General features: G+C 38.6%; 2 protein-coding genes across 2 annotated transcripts; both read left to right on the top strand.

Moving 5' to 3' along the window:
* The first annotated feature begins 6,935 nt into the window (after positions 1-6,935).
* Positions 6,936-17,304, top strand: alpk1 (alpha-kinase 1). The gene is made up of 13 exons (XM_072458985.1): positions 6,936-7,116; positions 7,253-7,407; positions 8,069-8,267; positions 9,680-9,739; positions 9,810-9,896; positions 11,037-11,113; positions 11,189-11,284; positions 11,360-11,464; positions 11,694-13,140; positions 13,370-13,517; positions 14,273-14,435; positions 15,861-16,047; positions 16,953-17,304. The coding sequence occupies exons 1-13, from the start codon at positions 6,993-6,995 to the stop codon at positions 17,165-17,167; spliced, it is 3,063 nt and encodes a 1,020-aa protein (XP_072315086.1). The 5' UTR covers positions 6,936-6,992; the 3' UTR covers positions 17,168-17,304.
* A 3,664-nt stretch (positions 17,305-20,968) lies between these two features.
* On the top strand, positions 20,969-26,351 carry LOC140371763 (ependymin-2-like). Its single transcript, XM_072458973.1, has 6 exons — positions 20,969-21,114; positions 21,207-21,241; positions 21,843-21,977; positions 24,004-24,187; positions 25,098-25,185; positions 25,980-26,351. The coding sequence occupies exons 1-6, from the start codon at positions 21,036-21,038 to the stop codon at positions 26,119-26,121; spliced, it is 663 nt and encodes a 220-aa protein (XP_072315074.1). The 5' UTR covers positions 20,969-21,035; the 3' UTR covers positions 26,122-26,351.
* The last annotated feature ends 360 nt before the right edge of the window (positions 26,352-26,711 follow it).

Here is a 26,711-nt window from a genome sequence, read left to right as displayed (position 1 = left end):
GTCTGAGTTCAGCTGGAGAAAGTTGTTTTGCATCCACAAACTGATCTGTTGGATGCAGTGACAGAGTGAATCCACTGGTCCATAGTCACCTGCCGATAGTGAAACACCACGTTGTTGCGATCAGCGTAAGAACGACATCCAGAACGATCATATTTCCGTTGAAACTGCCTCTTTTAATCCATTCACACTGATCCAAACCAAAAGCAGGCAAACATTTTCCCTTTTTGATTGTTGAAAAAAACGATAATTGAATTGCAAAACGGTCCGTGGCAAATTACGGTAATAGTGTCCATTTAGTTCAAATCTGGACACAAAATGGGCCGTCGAGACATTTTGAATTGATTTGCTTTAAATTCACAGACTAAAAACAGCCCAAATCACAGAGATGAGCCTCACACGGGACTAAATTTACCCGAGGGCCACTGAGTTCATAGTTATTACAATTTAGCTGAGGACCTGAGGTAAAACTAATCCCATCCAGGCGCACAAATGGCCCGTAAAGTCAAGAAGTATTTGTATTCCACAGTAGAAATCCTTCTGATTGGCCGAGGACAGATGCAACAGTGTCTGGAGAGTGGAATGGAACACACACGAACCTCAATATGGAAAAAATAAAACCCATTTTCAATCCGTTTTTGGATATCACTGTAATTTATTCAGGCTTTTCCCTCAACTTGACCTTTCTCCCTGGTTGGATTGTGGCTCGAGTAATTGTGCGGCGGCGATGGAGAAACCAGGTGGAGGAGACTGGGAGAATACGGATGGACACGTGCCTGAGTTTACGGTCAATTTGGGTTGTAAGAACACAGAAGTGCGTCTTTTAAATGAAGCACCACTTCATCAGCTGGACACGAAACAAAAGAACAAAAAGGACTTCAATCATGAAATGTAAATGTTCATAAAGGTGCATTTCGTGAATTCGCTTTTGGTCTCCATGGTGATATTATTGCTTTGTCCCTGAATGATCCACAGTACGGCATTACACGTATGAATCGCCATATCAGTGGTTTTAAAGTTTTTTTGGTGCCATAAACACACCTGTAAAAACACCTGTAATTAAAAAAAAAAAAAGTGTAATGCCATAGTGTGGAACTTCTCCAGAAATGTTGCATAATGCACCTTTAACTGCACTATCAAGCACTAAAACACTGCAGATGATGATGCTTCCTGACACTTTGTAAACTGCAGTGTAAAAATGTAAACAAATCATGAATAACAACTTAATTTAAGGAGCTGTTAATAAAAATGTAGTTATTTTAAAGTGTCACCTAATGTACCTTAATGTGATTCATGTTTTGATCCTGGAAGTTTTTAGAGAAAATTGTAATGATGTTAAGAACAAAATAACATCAATGTACACGTCTTTGTGTGTACCAAATCATGTCTATTGTGTTTGTAAAAGGAGAACTAAGTACAATTTGACCATATTAAATATCTTTTTAAGTCCCAAAAAACCCCCCAAAAAACTGCAGTGTTAAAAAGTAAGACCTATTATGCTTTCATCGGCTCTAAAGCTATAATCTATGACCCCCATTGAATTTTTTTTTGATATTTTAGACATTGTAAATCATAATATTGATCTAAAATTGCTTAAAATATCTGGAAACATATCTCCAATTGAAAATCGACGCTCTGTACTGTATTGTCCCTTTACTGTCCGGCACTGTAACGTCATCACAACAAAGCAGCGCTCGGCCAGATGGAGCGGCCAGACGCTCTGAAATGGGTTATGGCTTTTACTATTGGCTTTCTAATGCGTCCAGTATTTGCATGAACTCGTTTTGCCGTGGGAGAGCACCAGCCAGCAGAAAGCAGAGAGCACGCCTGGTATTCAAAATAGTACCAGCTAATCAGTAACACTGCATAGGCCTCTTCTTCCTCGTGCACAAATGAAGGCGAAGATGCCGAGGCTTTGAAATGACTGGACAGATAAATAGTTATGTCCAGATCCACTTATAGAGCCAGCAGCAATAACCATGAATTACACGGAGAGAGTATTGGGAGCAGAGAAATGATCAGCACGGAAAGGCAAGGGTTAAAAAAGCAATTTGTTGAACATATAAACAATAAATTCTTCTTTTCTTGTATTGCCACAGAACAAACGGGTTCCAGGTTTCACTCCAAAACCGTACAGTTTTTCTGAAGAATTCAATAAACAGCCAGTTCTTTACACCAAATGACAAATTGTATGAATTATTTTTATTGTTGTTAGTCTTTAAAGATGCTTTTGACTACCTTTAGTGTTGCATCTCATGTTTTAGATAAAAAACATGTACAGAATGATGATTTGTGGACTTAAAACAGCAGAAAACATCGGGAAATCCGGAAAATTCCCAATGGAGTGTTTTTTGGCTCGGAGGGGAGATGATTTTCAAAACAGGATTCATCAAACTAGAGTGAATGAATCTAAATGCAACTCCTAGGTATGTTTTTGCCAGATTAATTCATGCAATTATGGTTAACAGCTCAAAAAAGTCAATAATAATATCATGTGTCCTTTAATGATTTTGGTAACTCATTTTCTTTAGTTTGCGCTGCGTACTAAAATTCTACCAAACGCCAGAAGTTACTCATCAAAAATATCAGTTTTTGCATTATTTTTAGTGGGTTTTTCAAATCTCCTACTGTCAGTGTTTGACTATCACCTTATTGGTCAGATGTTTAATCCGCAAAAACCATAGATGTCTCGAGCCATATGTCACTTCCTGTGCCACCAGAATTACCTGGAGATTTAACTAGATAGTTAGATAGATAGATAGATAGATGGATGGATGGATGGATGGATGGATGGATAGATAGATAGATGGATAGCTATATAGATAGTACCAATATTTTGTTATATTTTGGATCAAAACTATACAATTTTAACAATGTGTATCTCCCGCCTCTCTGTTAACACTGTTTTGTATTCATCCAAAAAAGGGGGCGTGGCCATAGTCCACAAGTTACAAAATAGCCAACTGTTGAAAATACCAACCTGTTTGCTGTCCCTTTCCTGTACAGGGATGTGGGCGGGGATGGGGGGAAGGTGAAAACAGCACTCACACCTCTGCGATACATTATTACTCAAACACACATGAATCTAAATACAACTTTGAGTCAGATCATGATGAGGAAACACTTTTGCAACAAGGTTCAAAGCACTGGGAAGATGATTTTGCGTCATTTGTCTCCTTTAAATCACTTCACGTGAGACAAAACGTGCTCAGCTGACTCAAAAGTTTCTTCCACTTATATGACCGGTTTTTCCTTCTCCTTTTCGATGGCACCACAAGTTGTCAGCGCGCTATTGTTTCACCGCAGACAAAAAGCCGGATGCACAGGCCTACCCTTAACCCTTGACCCTTAACCCCTCCCATGGCTATATTTAGGAACAGGCGGTGCCCTCCCCACCCCGTCCCCTTCCTGCCCAACACTGCGCCATAAACTACGGTGGCCCTGAAGTGCAAAACAAAAGTACAGCTGCGTCATGAGTATGCAGAAAATCAGAAAAAGAGCAGAATATTTTCAGAATTTCATTTTCTTTTGCTATGGAACCTACCAGGACGAACACAGTTTAACAGAAGGCAAAATAGGGCTGCAACAACTTCAACTAATTTTGTAATTGAATAATCGTTGACCGGTCAATACACGGGTTCCAAAACATGACATGAGCTGAGAAAAAAAACAATTGTGATTCAAAATGAGCCGCAATTGCCTGAAAAGTACACGGAAAATGTGTAAATTTAGCGTATTTGATGAAAATCCTTGTTTGTCATTAATGTACTTCACCAGGATCCTCAAACAGCTTAATCTGGGTCGAATTATTTTAATCATGTGACTTTTTCGTTCCAAACAGCGAATCGTAAGAATAATCGCTAGACTAATCGAGTCGCAAAATGATCGTTGTAGCTGCAGCCCAAACCCAAACGTTAGGAACACTTTAGAGCGTATCGGACTCTATGGGGGGGCCAACGTAATGACCCGACTGATGTGGGGGGGCTGAGTCTGTCGGCCCCGGGACTAATTCAAGCCAGAACTGCCCCTGCAAATTAAAAACTGCTTTTAATAAAATGTTTTCGCCCTGAACACGCCGTTCAGTTAATGTAGAGTTGCGTGTATCGACTGTGTGTTGGCGTAAAGAAAGCGCTTGGTACAATGTTGCTCTGTGGCTCTGAGTGTATAGCACGTATGCCGCACCACAGTGAGATATGATTCAAGCTTTGACAACTTGCTGAATGTCTTTCCCTCTCTCATCACAATTTCCCAACACACTGTCCAATCCAAAAAGCCTACAGACCAAAAAACAATCTGTGAAACACAAAAAAATCGAAATGGACGGAAAAAATCGACTTTAATTCAAATGTTTTGGCAATTTTGGGGAAAAAATTACAGATTTTTCGTATAATTGAAGCCGAAATGTTTTTTTTTTACACTCGTGTACCACAGCCATCGCTCCACAGACATGAGCAGAGCAGAAGCGCCTCCTCTGATGCGCTTGACGGGATTGGATGACGGATGACACGCACCCGTCACAACGCCAATTAACTGCGATGCATTTGTGCAGAAAATCGCGCAAAAGGGACCGAGGGGTGACACGCTCGGGTCCAGCGCAGCGCACACATGGCTCACCAACGAGCTGTCACCGCGACGCCAAAAAGCAACTGCGCTCTAACGGAATTAACGTGTCGCAATGGCACGTTTTGGCTGCAACTCACGCGCAAAGATGCCACGGGCGATAGAAGTAGCGCAAATCTCATCAAGTCTTACCTTTAGGAGCAATCCATCGCTGGGCAGTTTTGATGGACGTTGAAGCTTTGGTTGTAACTTCTGTTTGCGCCAAAAGAACGCGACAGATTGACAACTTATTGCCGATCCGCGCCGCGTTCACGCTGCGAGAGAGAAAAGAGGAAGGGCGCACTCGCAGTCGAAGTTGCACAGAGCAGAAGAGAGAGTTGTGAGCGTGTGAGGAGACGCAGCAGCTGGAGGAGCGCAGTGCCGAGCTCGCCGCGTCCAGTTGTGCGTAAAAAGCGACGCCGCCTGCCGGTGGAAAGGTGTCACAGCAGCAGGAGCAGCGCAGGAAAGCCGAGCTCCGACGGGACGTGAACGCGGCATCACGCACGACACGCGGAGGATTTGAAAGTAGAGAGTCCAGTTTACAATAAAATTAATTAATTCAGAGTTTTATTAATACATATCACAGAGTGTTTTAATATTTTGTAGAAGTTTGCCATAATAGACAACATTAATTAATTTTGTTTAGCTACGCATATGACTGAAAGGATTTTTCTTTGCACTCTTCTCTTTTATTTACACGTTACTCTTTTTATTTTTTATTTTATTTATTATTTATTTTTGACATTTTCTGTTTCTGTAATTTCTTTGTGGTTTTAATGCATTTTTTACCTGCTGTGTGAAGCACTTTGAATTGCCTTGTGTATTAAATGTGCTCTACAAATAAACTTGCCTTGCCTTAATCCCAAATGTTAACTGGTAACTTTTCACTTCAATATAATCACTTTTTCCAGATCTAATAAAAATAATCTACCGTATATCTATATACGTTTGGTCTGTGCATGTCCATGATTAGGATACGGTTTATATTTGATTTATTATTTTTTTGTTTAACCACGAAAAGTCTCATTGGGATTCAAATATAATTTTCAATAGAGTGAAACGCATGGATTAAAATACAGAGGGAAAATAATGATTTAACTTTGAAAAGAAAGACTACCAGAGAAAGAAGTGAAGAGGTCTGTGTATTTAAATGCTGGAGAAATGTATCATTAAGACTGCATAAAAGCCTCTATTTCTGTGCATTTAGAAAGCTGTTTTCATCCCATCTTTGTCTTATGATGGTTCATGTTTATTCATTATTTCTTCCAGTTGCTGCTGAACAATCCATTTGTACTTGAATGCATCACCAGAGCCACGCCCACCAGGAAAGATCACAAACCGAAAGTATCAAATATAATAGATCCATGAAAGTATCACATGGAAGTTCTGAGAGTTTCACGTTATGATCAAGACAAGAACCTCTACTGATCAAGACCTCTGTAGGCAAGTACAGGTGTTTAAATACTACTACTGCTACTACTACTACTATTACTACTGCTGCTAATACTAGTACTACTACTACTGCTACTACTGCTACTTCTGCTACTACTTTTACATACTATGACTACTACTACTAAGACTATAAATACTACTACTACCGCTACACTACTATTACTATAATTATAACCTACTACTACTGCTACTATTACTGCTTCTTCTTCTGCTACTACTTATTACATACTGTGACTACTACTACTACTATAATTACTACTACTAGTAGTATTACTGCTACTTCTGCTACTACTATTACCTACTGCAACTACTACTATTACTACTACTATTACTACGACTATACCTACTACTACTACACTATTACTACTATTACTATAACTACAACTACTGCGGCTACTATTACTGCTACGTCTGCTACTACTATTACATACTGTGACTATTACTACTATAACTACTACTAATATTACACACGACTGCTGCTGCTGCTGCTGCTACTACTACTTATACTGCTACTCTGTGCGGGCGAAGGGAACAGAGAACAACAGCTTATCATTGTAAGGAATACACTTCTGTGTGATCAAAGTACAAATGTACAGAAGCAGTAATCCAGATACTTCCTTGTAAATAAACACAGTAATGAACCTCAGAGAAACATGAGAAGCATGTCCACCATCTGAAGGCTTAAAGAGGAAGCATCCATTTAAAAAAGATCACCACAATCTCACACAGATGTTACAGTAACAAGGCACTTTTTTACTTCAAAAGAAAAAAATATTACAGAAGAAAAAACACAGACTCATTCACCATAAAGGAAAATGTTGTAAAGTTAAATTACTGGAAATGCTGTGATGTTGTAATCCTTGTGTACTTTCCTCATCTTGCAGTGTATCCTTCCACAGCGGGAGAGGAGCAGAGCTAAAGCAGCTGCTGAGACCTGGACTGGGATGGACAGTCATGAGGCGGGGCTTCTGCTGCAGCAATGTGTGGAAGCAGCAGAGAAACAGAGAGATGACAAAGAGCAGCAAAACCCAACAGAGGAGCAGACACGGGCTTATCACAACTGCAGAGGTGTGGCACTAGAGGGCGCTGTTGTCTTGTCACATTCTCCTATAATAACCTTACTGCTTACTGATTGTAATACTTCATCTTTGCCTAAGTATTATTGTAGGGTTGACACTCTCTGCTGTGTGTGTCTTCCTTGTAGATGTTCTGTGCGCCGAGCTGTCGTCTCTGCTCCAGGAGGCAGAGCACATGCAGTGGCCCTTTGTCCCAGAGAGGTGGCAGTACAAGCAGTCAGTGGAGGCCCAGGACAAGACCAACCTGAGCGACCTCATCCAGGAGCATCTGCACACGCTCCTGGTGATCTCCACTCTGCAGGAAAGATGTTTTAGATCAGGCGTTAGTCCATATTTTCACGACAGGGGGAGTAAATCTGCGCATCAAACTTGTAGACGCACCTGAGGACCTTTCTCTCATTTTTCAGAGTTACTTTCACAACCTTCATTGGAGAATTAGCCTGTTATACATGTTTCAAAAAGCACCCGGAAAAAACAAACACCTTGCGACACAGAAAACAAGAAAACTCACAGAAAGGCGGCTACATTTATTCCTGAAACTACTTCGAGCATTAACTATTCTAATATTACTCCACAAACGACCTAGTTTGTCATTGGCTGGTATATGTAATTTAATTTCATATAAAGGAGCCAAAAGGGGTTTCAGGAGCTTGTTATAACTGTTTTCCATTAAATTCATGTTTAGTTATTCATGTTTGAGTCATTATTCTCTGGCAATACAAATCTCTTGAATACATTTTTTAACAAGGATTCAAAAGCAGCATCCTGTTTAGATCATAACTATATAGCAGACAAACGCATAATATGTCTTCTTTATATTTTACAATCTTGTAGAAGGAGCTTGTGATCTTATCTGGTTGTTTGGATTAACCCTGACCAATAAGACATGATTATTAACACAAAACTAAGATTTCTTTGTATATTTTGTTATATTTTCACCCCAGGTTCTTCTCAAAGTGTCCATCCAGTGTCAGGAGGCCGTCTGTGCTCTGGCAGTGGTCTTCTTAGTGGACCGCTTCCTTTATTGGACAGATGAATCCAGGCGGCTGCTCAAGATCACCAAACTGCTACACAAGCTGCACCCTGAGGCCCCTGTGGCTCCCCAGCTGGTCATCCGCCAGGCCCGCCTCTACCTCAACTCAGGTACACAACAACAACATTGAAAATTAACATGTGTACAATCGTTGAAAAAACCCTGCATTTGAAGCTGCAAAAGCAGTTTCGAGAGGTAAAATTGTTGCCATCCCCACGACCAAAAAGAAAGGCAGAGAAAAACGGAATGTTCTGCTCGACGTTTTGAGGCTGAACATGCTAAGAAAGAGAATCCTTAAGTGCAACAGAAAATCACAAAGAGAAGAGGTGAATTTCACAATCTGACCTCACAAGAAATAACACAAAAAAGCTCTTTACCTTATTATGAGAGTGGATCAAAATCTGCTTGGAAGCTTAGAAAACAACCACCTGAAAGAGCAATTTTTGAAATCTGGATATTTTCAATTTACCCATCACCACCAAAGAGCAAAAATAAAAAAAATAGGATCTGATATAACAGTTTTGTAAATACACGGAGCAATCAAGAGATTAAAGAAAAACCCCGCTTTTGATTTGAAATAATGCTTTGGCTTGTAGGCTTGACAATGCAGTGTGAAGTGGTAATGAGCCATGCAGCACATTGTTGAGAGGTACAATCAAGCTGAGGGTGCCCCACACGGCTGGCATATGTGCTCCCCACGAACTGAATTGACAACTGGCATCAGCTGTTTCCTGCTTATCGAACCCCAAATATTATATTTCCAATGCCTAATCCATCTACAATCAACTAAACCCAATGCAGTACATAGAGAGACTTTAAAATGTGGTGTAGAGGTGCAGATAATTAAAATAACTAGAACTTCATGATTAAAAAGTATATTGATAATTCAGGTATAATTTGTATTTGATATTTTAAGAAACGTGTAATCTTGATCAACATTCCCCCTCGGAACATAACGCACAATATATATTTGAATTAACAGTATATGTTTTACGAGATATTGTTTGTATACTGTACACTTCCTCTGTACAAATGTTGTTTTGATTGAATAATTAATTAGTAAGTAATACGTAGGAATGAAATTAAAGATTATTAGGTTAATTGATAATCGTGATCATTTAGGTCACAATATAATCGTAAAGACCATTTAATTTTTTTTTTAAATCGTGACATTTTTAGAAGTTTTATTTCATTTTTTTTGCAGATTATAGAAACGTTGAAATTTTTTTTTTAGTTCACTTGAAAGAAATATGACGATTTTAGTCTTTTCTGCTCAGCCTTTCTTCAAAAAAGTAAACCTAAATTTAAAATGCTTTTATATTTTGCTGTTTATGTCAAATTGATCATTCAGAAAGTTTGAGTTCATAAAGCAGGTCGCACATCGAGGAGCGGTGACGTGTTAAAAAAAACGAGACGGGAAGAAAATGTAGGATTTTATTGTCGTTTTGGCGTTTATTCTCACAATAATCTATAAACGAACATTTGAAATCGTGACATCCCCAGTATTACGTTGTTCTCGTAGGGAAGCTGCAGAAGGCTGAATACATCCTCAGCGGCCTCATCAACAACAGTGGAACGACAGGTTTGGAGTGACGGTGTAAAATGATGACACGTGCTTGTATATTCGCCGTCACAATAAAGCGTGTGTGCAGGGTGCTGGCTGTATCCCAGCAACAGTGAGCGGGCGCTGGTGCAGGCTGTCAGCGTGCAAGTCAGAGGCATGATCCTGCAGAAACTTGGTACCATTTTTATTTTATTGTGTGTTTGCAAATTAGGAATAGTAATAACATATCAAACTGAAGGTCAAGGTCATAAGGTAATATTTAGATAGTTGTAATGAGGTTATGGCTAGAAATATGTCAATGAAGAAAATTGAAAAGAAAAAAAAAAAGGTAATGAATCTAAGGCTATAACTTTTGTGTTTCATTTTACTTTTTGTGGGATATTTGTACGTTTATCTATGAAAACATTGTAGTACATTTTTGATAAATAAAACAGTATGTGACTTTCTGGGGGTGGCACGTTGCCTGCATGATTGATTCCATGGAAACAGATAAAAAAAAACTACTTTTGAACATTTTCAACATTTTTGGACATAGATACATTTTATGCCAAATTGTGGAATATTATAACTAAATGAACAGTATTTCCATGAAAACAAACAGGTGGAAGCTCCTCCTCCGGGCAAAGAACGAGTCGGGTTTGTGGAGATGGGAGTATGCTCACAGTGAGGATGCAGTGCAAGCTAAAAAACAGTATAGAAAAAGTTGTTATTGGGGTCGAATATTTTTTTTTTTTAATTATATAAAAGTGATGTCCTTACTGTGAGTGAGCTTGTGAGGAAACACATCACTACTCAACGATTATGATTACTGAGACTTTAACCAAACAACAGTGACATTTTCTTTCATTCCCATTGTCTGTCATGTTACTGTTACTCTACTGTGTGAATCAATCTTTCTGAATGACAAAATAAAGTTAATATAACAAAAACAGCCAGATAAAAAGACTATTGGGTCTATTTTTTTGTACTACAGATTGACTTTTAAAAATACTTAACTTTGCTTCCAAAATAGTCAGGATTGTTATTATTTTTCTATTTCTTATAATTATATTTTGACCTGAATAATCACAATTGTCGATTAACGTAATCATCTTGACATCCCTAATCTCCACAAACCTGACTCCTCCTGTTTGTCTCCATGGAAATATTGTTCATTTGGTTATAATACTCCATGGTATAAAACCTCTCTATCGCCATGGAAAGTGTTATGAAGTATAGTTTTGACTTTCTATTTCTATGGAATCATTCCAACTTTCACCCACTCCTGATGTTTTAATGAATAATAGTGATTAATAATTTCTCTATGTGGTTTCAGGTTTATGGCTGGAAGCTGCAGAATTGATATGGGCTTCTCTGGTTGGATACTACGCTCTTCCTAAACCTGATAAAAAAGTTAGCAAAACGTACAATCCTTAATTAAATTAAAATGAATATTCTTGCAAACTATGTACATATATTATCTTCCAGGGCATAGGGACCTCTCTTGGTTTACTCGCCAACATTTTAGTCTCTATGAATGATGAGGACTTCAGTGCTTTTAAGACTAACCCTGACGTAGATCTGGTATGTCATTTATTTATTTCTAATATTTTGTATTGATAACATTTAGCAAATATTAGGACAATGTTTTTCCTGCAGTCTTTACTGGGAGAGAGCAGCCACCATCTCCTGTCCGCAGCCCAAGCAGCAAAGATGGCAGTGGTTTACAGCCAGTATACGTCACTATATGTGCTGACTAATGTGGTATGTTATTTGTATTTGTATTTGTATTTGGACATCATCTAACTTGGTTGAATAGTCCTTGTGATGCATATTTATCATAGCTTTTCATCTGTTAAGTCGTTTGTCAAGCAACCCTGCCCTGAACTAGAAGATAAATTAACTTTCTGTGTTTGCCAACAAGAGAACCTTTGTATTTCTTCCTATACTGTGTCCCTTCAACTCAATCTAAAAAGCCATTTCTTCTTTACAGGTCTCTCAAGGCACTTCCCTGCTCACCTACAGCTTCTCCATCCACTGCCCCTCCTCCCTACGCCGCTCCTACCTCCTCCAGGCTCGCGAGGCTTTTGAAATCGGCCTTCTCACCAAATCTTCCTCCGAAACTGTCTCAAGCATCCAGGAGCTCCACACGTTCCTCAAAGCAGCTTACTCTCTGGCTACAACCCAAAAATGGCTTGGCGCTAAACCTACAATCGTCGCCCAAGCTAAGCAAGCCTGTAAAGAAGCCCTAGGATTTTTCTACAACTACTGCAACGCTCAAAACCAAATCAAAGATGCGCTGTGTTCTGATATTACGCGCCTCATTGGCAAAGTAAAAGATTTGTTGCAAGTTTTGCCATTTGCCAATTCTGACAAACAGTCTTTTATCCCGGATAGCTACAGGGATATCAAAGAAACTCCTGTTGATTTTGATCTCGAAAAGTTTTCAAAAATGATTCTCAAGTTCAAAAAGTTCCATGCCACGTTGTGCGAAATGGATCGGACTTGCAAAAGCGCCAACGGTGATCAAGCAAAGTTTTGCATAACAGCTTTAGGGACAACAATTGGAACTGTAAATCCAGAGTGCAGCGCGCAAGCTAACGTACCCGCCGCGAGCAGGTCTTCTAGCGACGGTCTTGGTTCGTCTTGGAATAAAATATCCTTTAGCAATTCTCCAAGATTTAGTTCTGGAAGCCCAACGGCAGCCAAGATCCAAAGTTTGCCGACAACGGAAACAGACGACGATAAAATGCCGTCTAGTTTTTGCGGCGGAAATCTGGCAAAATCTGCAACCTCGACCAACAATAGTCCTCATTCCTGGAACTTCCACATGATCCAAGCCGCTTTGGAAACCCTCGATACAGAAAGTGAAAACGAAAAAGCCATCGTGTCTTTAAGCGACAGTTGTGGTTCGAATTCGTCTTGGGAAAAGCTCTCCGCCAACGTGAACGTTCCGAGAAACAAGCCCATGCTAGCAAAAATCGGAAGCAAGTCTTCGGAGTCCAGCGAGGGTTTGTTCCATTTGGATACGCTCGATTCAGAAACACCTGAGTTTTTACAAGTCAGCAGCAACAACGGAAACCCAAGTACGGTCAACGGAAATGCGCCAGTCGTCCCAATACCGAATTCGATCCAAGCTAACCAGTGTGCGTCAACTGAAACGTCAACTGATAGCTCTTTCGAAATGTTGGAACAAGTAAAGATGGAAGACCAAGCGGACGAGACAAGCAAGACAGAACAGACAAACGATCCAAAGGAGGAGAAGAATGACCTTTGCCACAATTGCTTAAATGAGAGTTTTGCCAAATCTTCCAAAGGCCAAGACAATTTGACGGAACAAGATTACAACGCGTTACTTGCAGGAGTGTGTCATCAGTGTCTGCTACAAAGACTCAACAGCGGGACACGTTTCCAGCTGAAGGAACACAAAATGGCCTACTGTAAGTTTGTTTCACATTCATGAACCTTAACACGTTACATTGGGAGGTGGAAACATGCATCTGACGTGAAAGTTATTCTACAAAACAGGATATAACTAACCACAAATTATATTATATCAAATGTCTCGTCAGAACAGCTGATTTTGAGACGGAATATTATGAAATGACGATGAAATTCACTTATAGGTTGTTCATTTTGACAGTCTTTGAAATCTTTCACATTTCTCAGCCGGTCTGCATCTGAAGTTCTCCAAAACCACCGGACTTTGGACGGCCTGGGAGACGTGTGTTTATATTGGAGCGGACATGAAACTGAAGGGCAAGCAGAGATCGGCATTATGGGTACAGTTCCTGCACCAGGAGGAGCGGCTGAGCAGGTGAGGGTCACAGAACACATGACTAAACTGCAAAAGTAATGTTTTTTTTAATCAAGGACAGGAATAGACATGAGATTTGGGCAGTTTTGACTAGGTAACATTTATACACTGGTTTCAATGCATTTTTTTCTCATGTCAAACCATAAAATGATGCACAGAAAGTAGAATTTGTGTTTGTGTTCACTGCTCAAAACAGTGGGAGGTAAAAGCAGTGGCAGAGATTTGTAACTTTTCTTTGTATATGAATCTCACATTAAAGCAACAAAACTTCTAAACGGCCAAAAAAATCCTAAAAACGTTTAACATGATGTGCAAAAATGATTAAATATTTACTCCAAAATGTGAAAATTTGAAGTATAGGAAAAAATGTAAATATGATGATATTTAGAAAGAGAATATTTTCAAATAAAGTGTATTATTGATGAAAATAAGAAATAAGAAGGATTGTAGATAATGATTACAATTATCACAACACAAAAACAGTAATATTTTTTACAGTTGACGAGACATAATTAGTCTTTAAAAAAATTTTTGTGCAAATATTAACTTTAAAATGTGTGCAATACATATTTTTTTTCTATGTTGATCCAAAGCAAATATTTTGATTTTAAATTCATCAGCTTAAAACGGTCATATCAACATCAAACAACAACATCAAAAAATAGAATAAAAGTAAACACTGCATTGTCATGCGTGCTTTATTTGTGTAACAAAATGTAGAATTTCAAATCTTCTCTTGTTGTTGTCATTGACAGCTACGTGGGCAAAGATTACCTGAAGCCGAGGCAGATGGAGCTCCACCTGAAGGACGTTGAGAGGCAGATGACCGCGCAGTTCTACGTCACACAGTTCAACAAGAGTCTGTACGAGCGCGAGCTGATGGCACAGATCTTCTTCATCCCCTCAGAGGCGCTGCTGGTGAGAACAACAGATTCAAAGATTTAAACTGCTATTAAACTACTAAATAATCGATGAGCACTGACAAAAATAAGTCTGGTGAAGGTGTGAGGAACCTATTGGCTTGAGTAACATTGTTCTTCTCAGGGTAGATTTCAGACACCGTGCTTTTAAATCAGATCAAATTCACTTTAGCGATGGAGCTCCCCCTGCAGGTCCCTTGTAAAAATACACTCTCAGAGAACAGACCTAAAAGCATTTGTTTGCTTGTTTGTTTGTTGTTTTCATTGAAATAGAGCCGTATAATCATGTACAAAATGTTTAACGTTGCCAAATACAGCCAGGGTTTTCCAGGAAAGTTCTCTTCGGGAGTGGCTGGTTTTCCGCTCAGAGACAGAAGAGGGAGACGACGCACACTTCAACACCCCAAAAATACATGTTTATTAAAATAGCGTCTTTTCTATGGCTTTTATTAAGTTACTTGCAAATTTTGACAGTTGTGAGTTTGGGCTTGTGTCTGAGTGGCACTTTTACGTCTTAGAAAAAGGTAATTTTTAGCCATTTTCAGCTCAGTAGACCCAAAAATAACTGAAATACAAGCTGTTCATGTTTTGAAGTCAGTATGTATATCAAACATGCTTTTACAGATATGCACATCTCAGTAGCGCTCATTTAGTAGAGACACACGTTGAACTACTTGAAAATCTGGCAAACCTGATAAGAAATGGGGACAAAACCAGTGATTTTTGTTTCGATCCTTTATCAAGTGATACAATGGCAAGTATTGCAATATTGATCTGATACAGATATGAATGCACTTTGTATTAAATTGCATTGAAACTGCTTCTATCATTTTTTTTACGTTAGCCTTATTATTGTTGCACCAACCCAGCTTGAAATGATAAAAAACAATATATACATAACTAAAATAATCTGAAATATGAGCAATTCATTTTCCTTTTAAATCCATCAAAAATTGCAGTAGAAATCTTAAGTGTGAAGACAATGAATATGTAAATGAAACTCCTGCAAATAGTCATCTGATTGATGATGATATGGAAGAAAGTTGTAAATAAGTTAATCTAACTTGGTGTTAATTAATTTGTTCAACAACTAATTTTATTTGCAAGTTTTCTGTTTTAAAAAAAAAATGTTTAAAAAGTGTTTAAAAGTTCATTTGTTAGGAGGTTTTTTAAATAGATTGTTTACAAATACATTTGAAATAAATAATATTGTTACATCAATGGAAAATATTGATTGTTAGTCACTTTCGTGTTTTGCTATGCAATTATCAAATTGCTATACAAATTTGAAAAAATGAACGGATTGTTTAACAGCACCGCTATACAAGTGAAAATCCTTAATCTGAACCCTGCACACTCTCCATTGTTTCCAGTAGAATGTAAATATAATGTGGATGGCTAAATGGTGTCGTATTTTGGTCAGATCCTGGAGGAAAACCAGATCGTTGGCTGTGTGACAGTGGAGCCGTACATGCTGGGAGACTTTGTGAAGCTCACCAATAACACGGTGAAGAAAGAGCAGCGTTTCGAGGCCACAGAGTACGGCATCGCCTTCGGACACTTCACCTACCTCATCTCCGGGGGGCAGGAGGTGGTGGTGGACCTCCAAGGTAAGTGTGCGGTCTGCTCAAATGTATCTAGTGTAGCAGAAAGTAACCCAGCCAGAATATCAAGTATATAATTTACAGCAAAAAGAGACAGAATCATCCAGAATAATTCCTATATATAAAGTTATAAAGTGATATTTCTGCTCTTCTGTGGTTCATTTTATGGTTCCTTCACATTTTGTGCGATACAATCAATCAAACTTTATTTGTATAGTGTAAAGCAACATCTGAACCAAAGTGCTTTCCATAAGTGCATTAAAATATTTTAGAAACAAATCAAAGTACTATACACGCTATATAGAGTGAGTACTTCTTAATCATCTGCATAAAAATGAAAGCACAGATCATGTTTTGGATATTACATTACTCAGTGGCAACGTGTATAGAGAGAACAGCAAAGGACTGAGTATGGAACCTTGAGGCACACCTTTTGTCAGGGGAAGGTAAAGAATGACAACTTTGATACTTGAAACTCAATAAGACATTTACAGACACATTTTAGCCCATTATTGATGCTTTGTTAAAATATTATCAAGAAAAATATTTTGAGATATGCATTTTTGTCAATATCGCTCACCCTAACCAGAACTTTTTTCATACATGGACTGGCCACCACAAGCAAATTCAACAGTATAAACTGTATACTGAGTGCTATTTAGAAGTTGTAGTATTTTGCTTTAAGGCATTGAAGGAGAGACAAGTTTATTTTGTAGAGCACAATTCATACACAAAGTGATTCAAAGTGCTTTACGGAACATGTGCATTAAAGTCGCAATATCTTCAAACAACTGTTGATACCAGGAAGTACTTTTGTGTTAATATATAAAACATGGAGAAAAATAATTGTAATAGTTGGAAGACTATGATGCATTCTATTTTCTATTACCAAATCATTACTATCTCAACAGGTTGGGTCACAGCAAATGGCAAAGGACTGACCTATCTCACCGATCCACAAATCCACTCCACAAAGACCCCCAAGGGCCCCTCAAACCCGTTTGCAGAGAGGGGCCTGAGGTACTTTCTAGAAGAGCAACATGGACCCCGGTGTAATGAGATATGCAGTGTACTCCAACTTCCACCAGTGCCCAGACTATCTCCTCTAACACCTCATTCCCTCTGATGTTTGTAAGAAACTATGAACAGAGGACAGCTACGGGAGCCCTGAAGGGACACGCCCTATTAAAAGAAGAACTTGGTGCCTGTAGAGCTAATGATGATTACAAAATGCTGATTATATTGTTTTTATATTGTAGTAATCAAGATATAAAATAAAAGTACTCTAAATAAATGTACTTACATTATATATATAATAATATAATTAGTTAGTATATATATATATATATATATATATATATATATATATATATATATATATAGTGACATGCATGTATTATAAACCTACTTTCCATTTGAATCCAATATCGAACAATATTTTTTCAAATAAGAATGTCAAAATGTTCAGATGTTTGCCGTTCAGATACAGGGAGGAGGCAGCTCCTGCTCTGCCTCTGGAACACACACTCCTCACAAACTGAGCTTGTGCAATGCAAATGATGTGTCACTCTCTTTCTCAGTTTATAACAAATAAAACACCCTGACGATGTGCTCAGTGCTTCCATATTCTAGATAATGTATGAAATGTATTTCTGAAGCGTGTTTTTATATTTCCAGGTTAAAATGTTTAGCAAATCTGGATTTTCAATCAAAGCAAGAGGTTATGCCAAATGGAAGACCTAAACTACATGTAGCCTAGCGGTTAGCGACATGGCCTAGAGGTCAAGAGAAGAGTTCTGGAATCAACTCCCGCTTGCCCTGACATTTTTTTTGTGTTACTTATAGATTGCTCAGTCTAGTTTGTTTTGGGATGAGTTATGTCAGTCAGAGATGAACTGAGGCAATGGTTCTTTAACAAGAGGGAGTAAAGTCAGGTTTGATCATTTTGGTGAGCTCGCTTTCCTTAGTTTAGTGGATTGCACAACATTTTGGGAAATGTCTCAACATTTTGATGACACAAAACTGCAGAGCCTGTCAAAATATACAGGGTTTTGTAACTTTGTGAGACTAAGGTCGGATCTAGTGGGACCGTATAGCACACAAACGGTGAGGAATGAATTCAAGTCTCCTGCAGCTTCTCCTCTTTTTGGTCCAGAACGACCTGTTTAAGGAGCTCTTTAGGGTTCATTCGTGTTTGTAAATCTGTAATCTGTAATTTGTAAATACATACATACATATATATATATATATATATATATATATATATATATATATATATATATATATATATATATATATATATATATATATATCTTTGAAAAACCAGTCTGTCTCCTCCAGTTGTCATCATATTCTGCTGTGATTTACTGATTATACTTCATTTTTCAAACCTATAATGTGTGTTCTTGCAGATGCAGATTTACAAAGAATACATTTATTTTAATTTAAATGAATTTTCTGTGACACAAAGACAATCCCATGGAACATAATCTGGTTTTGAATGTTTAATGCCACAGAATTTCGATCTCGAAAAAACATTTTTGAATTTTGTTGCAGAATTTTGCAGAATACATTTTTAATCAGTATGTATCAGTGAAACATAATTCAGCAAAATTCAGCGACTCAAATTTAAAAATGATGTTTTTTTTACACTAAAAGTTCCAAGTATGAGATTTGCCAGTGTGTGTGTGTGTGTGTGTGTGTGTGTGTGTGTGTGTGTGTGGTGATTGTCATGTGACCCAGTCTATCAACACTAACTGTAAAAAGCATGTGATTTAACCAAGATAAGATAAGAATAGTTATAATGGCCAAAACTACTACAACAAACTCTTGCAACTTACTTTAGTTACAACTAACACTATAGTTATACTATATAATAACTACACAGTACATTTTTAGTAGCCTCAATAAAGCATGAACAAAAACGCATCTGTTCATTGTGGATAAAGAAAAGTTTATTGTTTTTTTATAAAGTGGTACTTCTAACATTTTAAGTCCTGCTACTACTACTAATATTACTGTATAACATAATAAATCAATCACAACATAACTACCAGTACAACCAAAACTTTACAAAAAAAATCACAGATATTTTTCATGAACAACATTTTCTTTATGTTTACTTTTGGTCTTATACCAGGTCTAGTAAAGCTCACGATCATTCGAGATCTAATTTGTCAGTTCAGGAAATGTCAAATTTTGTCCTCTTCATGTGATTTTATTTGTTTTTTTATTTATTCAGACAACATTAAGTCGCTCTGACAGAAATGTGTCAAAACATGACTATTATACTTTATATTTTAAGCTTTAATCATCAAACAAATGGGAAATGTCACCTACTATTACTTTTAATGTAATTTAATTTTTTAATCAGCTCTTTTTGTAGCTTTAAAAAAATAAAAATAAAAAAAAGTTTTCAAAACGGCATTCAGCATGATGTTATCTAAATTTTGATATATTACCCACCTCTAATCACAACATAACTACAACCAAAATAAAATGTCTGGTTAAATACCTGTAAAATACACAATACCAATTTATCCACAATAATGACAAAAACATTAACTTTTTAATAGTTTTAGACATTTTCCGCCCCCAAATAATGCACTTCTTTATGAGGTCTCATACTTGTTCAGGAAAGGTCACATTTTTTCATCCCCTCTTTATCAATACTAGTTTTACTGTAATGGATGTAATATTATAAACACTTCTCTGATAAAGTGTGTGTCATTGACATTGTGCTTTGAGTGAGTTTACACATTACACACGGCTCACCTGCAGCAGTCATCTGACCGTGAGCCCACCTGCAGCAGTCATCTGACCGTGAGCCCACCTGCAGCAGTCATCTGACCGTGAGCTCACCTGCAGCAGTCATCAAATCAAATCAAATCAATTTATTTTTGTAAGGCCCAAAATCACAACAACAGTTGCCTCTGAGGGCCACAGGGAGAAATGAATCAACAATGTCTGTGGTGGCGATGAAGTCAGACAATGTCTGTGGTGGCGAGGGACGATGTCCCAGGGTCCTCTGTCCTTAGACTCTCCTTCTCGGCCAGGAAAAACTACAAAAAAACCTCTTTGGGAAAAATGACCGTGAGCCCAACTGCAGCAGTCATGTGACCGTGAGCCCAACTGCAGCAGTCATGTGACCGTGAGCCCACCTGCAGCAGTCATCTGACCGTGAGCCCACCTGCAGCAGTCATGTGACCGTGAGCCCAACTGCAGCAGTCATGTGACCGTGAGCCCACCTGCAGCAGTCATCTGACCGTGAGCCCACCTGCAGCAGTCATGTGACCGTGAGCCCACCTGCAGCAGTCATGTGACCGTGAGCCCACCTGCAGCAGTCATGTGACCGTGAGCTCACCATTGGAGCAAAGGAGAGCGAGTCCCGGTAGTGCAGTCCTCAGCCAGACTCCAGTCCAGGTTTTACCAGGCGCCTGCAGGGCTAATAAACAACATTCTTTACCCCTGTCCCACTCAGCATTGGGCCAACTCACACAGGAGGCTTTTACTGTATTCACATTTCATTTATTTGACGACTGAACGGGTCGAAGTGCAGATGAATAGGAGAAATGTGTAAATTAAGAGATATCAATTTGAAACTTCTTCTGTATTTACTGACACAAATGTAATGAAAAAAACGTATTACAAGTTTTTCATCATGTCATGTTTTCATATATATTTAAAGCAGTTTATGTGTACAAATGTCACATATTTGGGACTTATTGTTTTGGAAAAAGTCCTCAAAATATACTTATTATTCACTTTTACCTCTATTTCTCATGTAATCAAGGTCAATATTTGTATGTACATATATGACATTTTTATCTTCACTAGAGTCCACCTGCCATGTTCAAAATGGGCTTGTCTCTTTTATGGACGGTGAACTTCAAACCCCGGAGGCTGGATGTGTGACCCGGACCGTGCGCTGTCCCGTTTATAAGGAGGTGACAGGCTCTCAGTCTGCAGAGTGCAAGCAGGAACAGCTCTGAAACATGAAGCCGGTGCTGGGGTTTGCGTGTTTCCTGGGGCTCAGCCTGGCAGCCAGCCTGGAGAGGAGGCCAAAACAATGCCGTAAGACCTTCTAATCACTGTGTTTTTTTGTGTTTATTTCCATCATCATGGAGTCATTTTGCATGTTTTTGGTTTTGTTTTCCCTCTTATAGAAAGCCCACCTCTGCTGACCGGAGGGTTCACTTATGTAAGTCTGATTACGACACTATATGTAAATGTTTGTTACAATTAATTCTTTGTTCATGCTTTACTAAGGCAGGAATAAGTGTAGTTATTATAAAGTGTTACTGAACGATCAATATTGAGAAGTTTGTATCATTGGATCAACATACAAAAGAGACAAACATATTGAAACGTGCACAGTAACATAATTATTGCATTGTTTAGCAATTCATTTGATGTCTGCATTTTAACATTTGTTTGTGGTAAACGTGCCGACAGAAAATAATGAATTTTTGCTTTTCAAATAACTCTACTTAAGTTACTTCTTTTATTCAAATTGTAAAAAACAGGTGGGGACATGTGCAACAAAATCCAATCTCTCTCGCTTCAGATTAAAAACTTTTGTTGACTAGACTGAAAAAAGATACATATACTGTATATTGTTTGTTAAATGTACACTTCTCTGGCTGAGGGTCCATACATAATGGATGTATTTCCTGGCACGTTCCACAGTGTGAACATTTCAGGCAAACGAAACAAAAACATAGTTCCCCTTTAATGATGAACGCACCTAGTCAAAACTAGTTACATTTGTGGTTATTTGTGTGTTTAAATGTTGTGTTCAGTCCACGCAGAACGAGAAGATCTGGTTCATGGCTGGATATGAGTACGACGCATTTCAACAGCGCATTCGCATCTACGAGAGCGGGATATACAACAACCAGTCCTTCATCTACGACGTCCTCCTGCTCTTCAGAGAGGTACTGTGTTTACAAAGTTTACACGGGAAAACTTTACAAAACTGTTTATAGATGACCTGTTAAAGACGTTTTATTCTCAGTTCTTATTCTTACAAATACATTTCATATGCACAAGTATACAGGGCTGCTAGGCCCTCATGGAGTGAGGTGAGTTTCTTGATAGATATATATATATATATATATATATATATATATATATATATCTCAAAAACCTCACCTCACTCCATGAGGGCCTATCAGCCCAAATGAACACTCTGCTAAGAGACGGAACGCACCCTGAATGGCTAACCGAAGGGCATACGATCCTGATCCAGAAGGATCCGTCAAAGGGCACAGTCCCATCCAACTATAGGCCAATAACCTGTCTCTCCACAACATGGAAGCTTCTGTCGGGCTTGATGGCGGCTAAGATAAGCGGGCATATGGATCAATACATGAGCAGTGCTCAGAAGGGTGTCGGCAAAAATACCAGCGGTGCAAAACACCAGCTCCTGGTAGACAGAACAGTCGCACAGGATTGTAGAACCCTACACACCAACCTGAGCACTGCCTGGATTGATTACAAGAAAGCATACGACTCATGCCATATACTTGGATCATTGAATGCTTGGAGTTGTACAACATCAATGGGGCTCTAAGAGCCTTCATAGGGAACTCGATGAGGTTGTGGAAAACCACCCTATTATACCACCCCTATTATAGAGAGAGAGAGAGCGCCAGGTTATTGTTTTTGGACCAAACTATTATACAATACCAAAACATTCACAATAATGCATTTTTTTGTTTGCAATGTCTAAATTATAACAAAGGTTAGAGTCCCAAACTCCCGACAACGAGTATTTGTGCCTATCACACATGTAGCTAAAAGCACACGCACAGGAGGAGCATTATGGCACCTGCCCTGTGGTCCTGGCCCTACCCTGTGGCCCATGTCCTGTGGTCCGGTCCTCCCCTAAACAAAAGCCACATGTAGCACTGAGCATGTTGGTCTGACTGCTTGAAATAAATAAATGGACCTTATTATGTTATTGCTTGTCCCTCTCTTTCCACGATCCACAGGCAGTGTCAGATTTTTCACAAATACGAGCCACAGAACACGTACATTCAATTTTATAACTATGTTGGAACTTTCTTTTTAGAGAACAATAAATGAGATAGCATCAAAGTAGCGAGCACATGTCGGTGTTGACCTATCAAATGTCAGAACACATACGCACACAGCTCCACACGGCAATCTTTACAACTGTCCAACAGGAACAATAAAGTGCATTGTGAATCAGACCAATATTCAGCTGTGAGAGAGGAGGTTAAGCACAAAAGATGAAATGATATGGCGCTTTGTAAATGATCATACATTATATGGAGATTTATGGAATTATAGATTGTATTGTATTTTTGATCAGGGTCAAAATGATTGTATGTCTGGTAACGCTGGTTCACACGATGCACAAGCCACACATTAAACTGATATAGATCTGTACAGAATGACCCCGCACTCGGCCGCATATGAGGCCGGGGAAGGGCCACTCCGGCCGGGCCTGGGCTCCGCTGATCACCCCCTGGAGCCTGGAGCACCTCCAGAGACACCCCGCACTCGGCCAGACTCAGCCCGGGGAAGGGCCACTCCGGCCGGGCATGGCCTCCGCTGATCACCCCCTGGAGCCACCTTGGAGAGCTCCGGGCCAGCTCATTGCACAATCCACATTATTGCACCATCCACAAAGTTTGTCTAAGTCAGAAATGAATGGAACATACTTTATTTCCCAAATATGTGAATGTTGTAAATGTACTTCCTGGTAAGGAAGTACCTTCCTGTAAGGTTTCTGGTCTGACTGAAAAGTCCCCAAAGTGTAGCCCCAGTCCCTAGTTCCTAGTCTCTGTCATTGCACATTAAATGGGACTGTAACTAACAAAAATACCAGGACCTTTTAAAAAGGTGTCTTGCTTCAGTGCTGTTTGAAAAGCAGTTCACTCTCAGTTTAATACTATTTTGGCCTCTTTATCCACCTCTGTTTTTCTCCGTCAGGGCGTGATGTACGAGATCAATCACAAGGCCTCAACATGCACCAAGAAGCCCCTGGATGTAGACTTCAAGCCCATGGGAGTGCCCCCCAATGCCAGTCTGGTGGGACAGTACGTGGTCGGTAGCTCCTCCGGACCTGGGGAGGGACTGCTGGTCGACACCTGGGGAGGAAAGGCACCAAATGGAGGTTTGTGGATAGTGGTAATGGACAGTAGTGAGAGTATTTATATGGATCGCACGTCTTATTTAACAGACAAATAAAATCATTACGATTGTCACCTCATTATGTTTTTTGCATAAATCACATTTCTTTGAAACAAATATAACGTTTAATATCAGTTCAGTAGCAGTAGTAGCAGAAGTTATATTGAAAAAGTAATTAGTTACATTCTAGTTACTTACTGCCTTGAGAAAGTAACTTGTCATATTGTATAAATTGATCAAATATGAGCTTTTACGTTTTTATTAATGACATTTAAACTAAATGTTTCAAATGGTATAACACACAGACTGCTCTGTGACTGTGACTGTCTGTGACTGTCTGTGACTGTCTGTGCAACTGTCTAAGAAGGGTCCTTGTCTTTTAGCACATTTACTCGGCTCCTATGTAGTCTGTGTCCTCACAGAAGAAGGATGCATTCACTCTAAACACTGTTGTGGGTGTCACAAGTACCTGAGTACTTTACTAATAACTGTAATTTAATCATAAGTATTTTCATAGTAATACGTTACATCGCTAAGTTACTTCAAAAAGTAATTTAATGAGAGTAACGACACATTAGTAACATAGGAACACCCAACACTAAATCTTAGTAATAGTAGTAATAGCAGCATCAGTAGTGGCAGCTGGTGTAGTAGTAGTAGTAGTAGTAGTAGTAGTAGTAGTAGTAGTAGTAGTGGTAGTGGTAGTGGTAGTGGTAGTGGTAGTGGTAGTGGTAGTAGTAGTAGTAGTAGTAGTAGTAGTAGTAGTAGTAGTAGTAGTAGTAGTAGTAGTAGTAGTAGTAGTAGTAGTAGTAGTAGTAGTAGTGGTAGTGGTAGTGGTGTCCTTTGCTCTAAAATGTCTAAATTGTATGAAGGTGAAATCCCTCTTTCTGCAGGTCAGTACATGGTGACGGTGACGGACTCTGGATGTGTTCCTGTCAGCACTGTGATGCACACCCGAGACTTTGGCTGGGTTGTCGTGAGGTACGTTTTAAGGCATCGTGATGCTGACATTCTAGAAGCCCTATCATATAAGACTGAGCTGAGGCAGAATCCTATGGTAGAATTCACTGTTTAACTGTCAGATTACAGGTTCATGGTTCATATCTCTGTAATTACAGGGCGTAAAAAAACTGGCACAAATGTCAGTGCAAATACACAAAAGAGAAACTGTTTTCAACTACAATTGAAAGCATTTGAGATTAATATGACAAGTTTGTGGATTAAGTTTGGATAATTCTTTTTTTTTAATCAATCTCCCGTAGAGCTGCCCAGGCCCCTGCCCTCAACGCAAACAATGACCTACAACTTCAGTGGTCATTCATCTAAGCTAACTACATGTACTATGTTGCTCTCATTTGCTTATATAAATAGAATACCAGGCAATATTATTATGGTTACTGTGTGTTGATGTTTACCAACCCAGTCGTCATAAACATAAGACAGGATTTGTTCATTTTAAATTAACTCTAAAGCAGTTGTTGACAAATAAATAAACATTAACTAATCATTACCACATGTTTGATCATAATTTACAATTGTTAATGTTAATTATCATCAATAATTAATTTATTTTGTCAATGATTATTTGTTAATGAATGAATGCTTTGTACATTTCTCAAGAGTAGTGACTTATTCTTAAAGTGCCTATGACAGGTTTTAATGATTTTCAGATGTTGACTTTATTTGGTGTATTTATACCTGTTGTACATATGAATAATGGTTTTACACCAATCAAAGAAAAGCTCTAATATGACCATGAATCTTTTCTTTCTCAGCTATATCAACAATGTCAAAGGCATTGTTGACCCCAGTGTTCTCAACCCTCCACCCTTCTGCCCCGGTCAGGAGGCCAAACCAGAAGGACCGCCTTTGGATTTCTTCACTGTCGTCAACAACCTGAGGGAAAGTGCAGAGTAGCACAAGTGTCCATGTTTGTCTTTCTTCTTTTCACTGCGCGGGCCAACAGCCTTAATGATGATTCTACACATGTATATGTTTTTTTAATGTGTCATTTTGATTTAGATTATGTTTTTTTTTTTTTTTTTAATCTTTGACACTGTATGAAATATTGTTTGGCAATCATCATGTTTTGTTTGCAGCTGTTTTATTAAAAACTGCATTTATTGAATAAATGAATTCCCAATTTTTTTTTTTGTGCAAGCTGTACATTTTACTGTCATGTGAGTGAAAGTGTATTTGATACATTTACAAGTGGTCTCCAGGGGGTGAAGCTAGCTGGAGGCACAGCTCTGTCTAACAATATATTTTATTGAGCATATTTTTATATTTTATACAAGAAGTTAGTTATCACTGCACAAGAAAACGACTACACGAGTTGATAGTTCATTCTGCAGTGCACAGTTATACCGCGGTAAAGGTTAAAGGTTTGCATACTAATAAAACATAATATAAAAAGGACAATATATACAGAGTAAAAAGCAGCCTGTGATTAGTCTGTTTGTTCAGCTGCAGAAATGGTTAAGTTAAATCCTTTAATTAGGGATGTT

This window comes from Eucyclogobius newberryi, unplaced genomic scaffold (assembly GCF_026437365.1).
Source record: "Eucyclogobius newberryi isolate DKJ021-1_F unplaced genomic scaffold, fEucNew1.0.hap1 SCAF_22, whole genome shotgun sequence".
In the NCBI taxonomy this organism is placed as follows: domain Eukaryota; kingdom Metazoa; phylum Chordata; class Actinopteri; order Gobiiformes; family Gobiidae; genus Eucyclogobius; species Eucyclogobius newberryi.
Note: the sequence above shows the minus strand (reverse complement) of the source record. Positions and strands in the feature narration are given on the sequence as shown.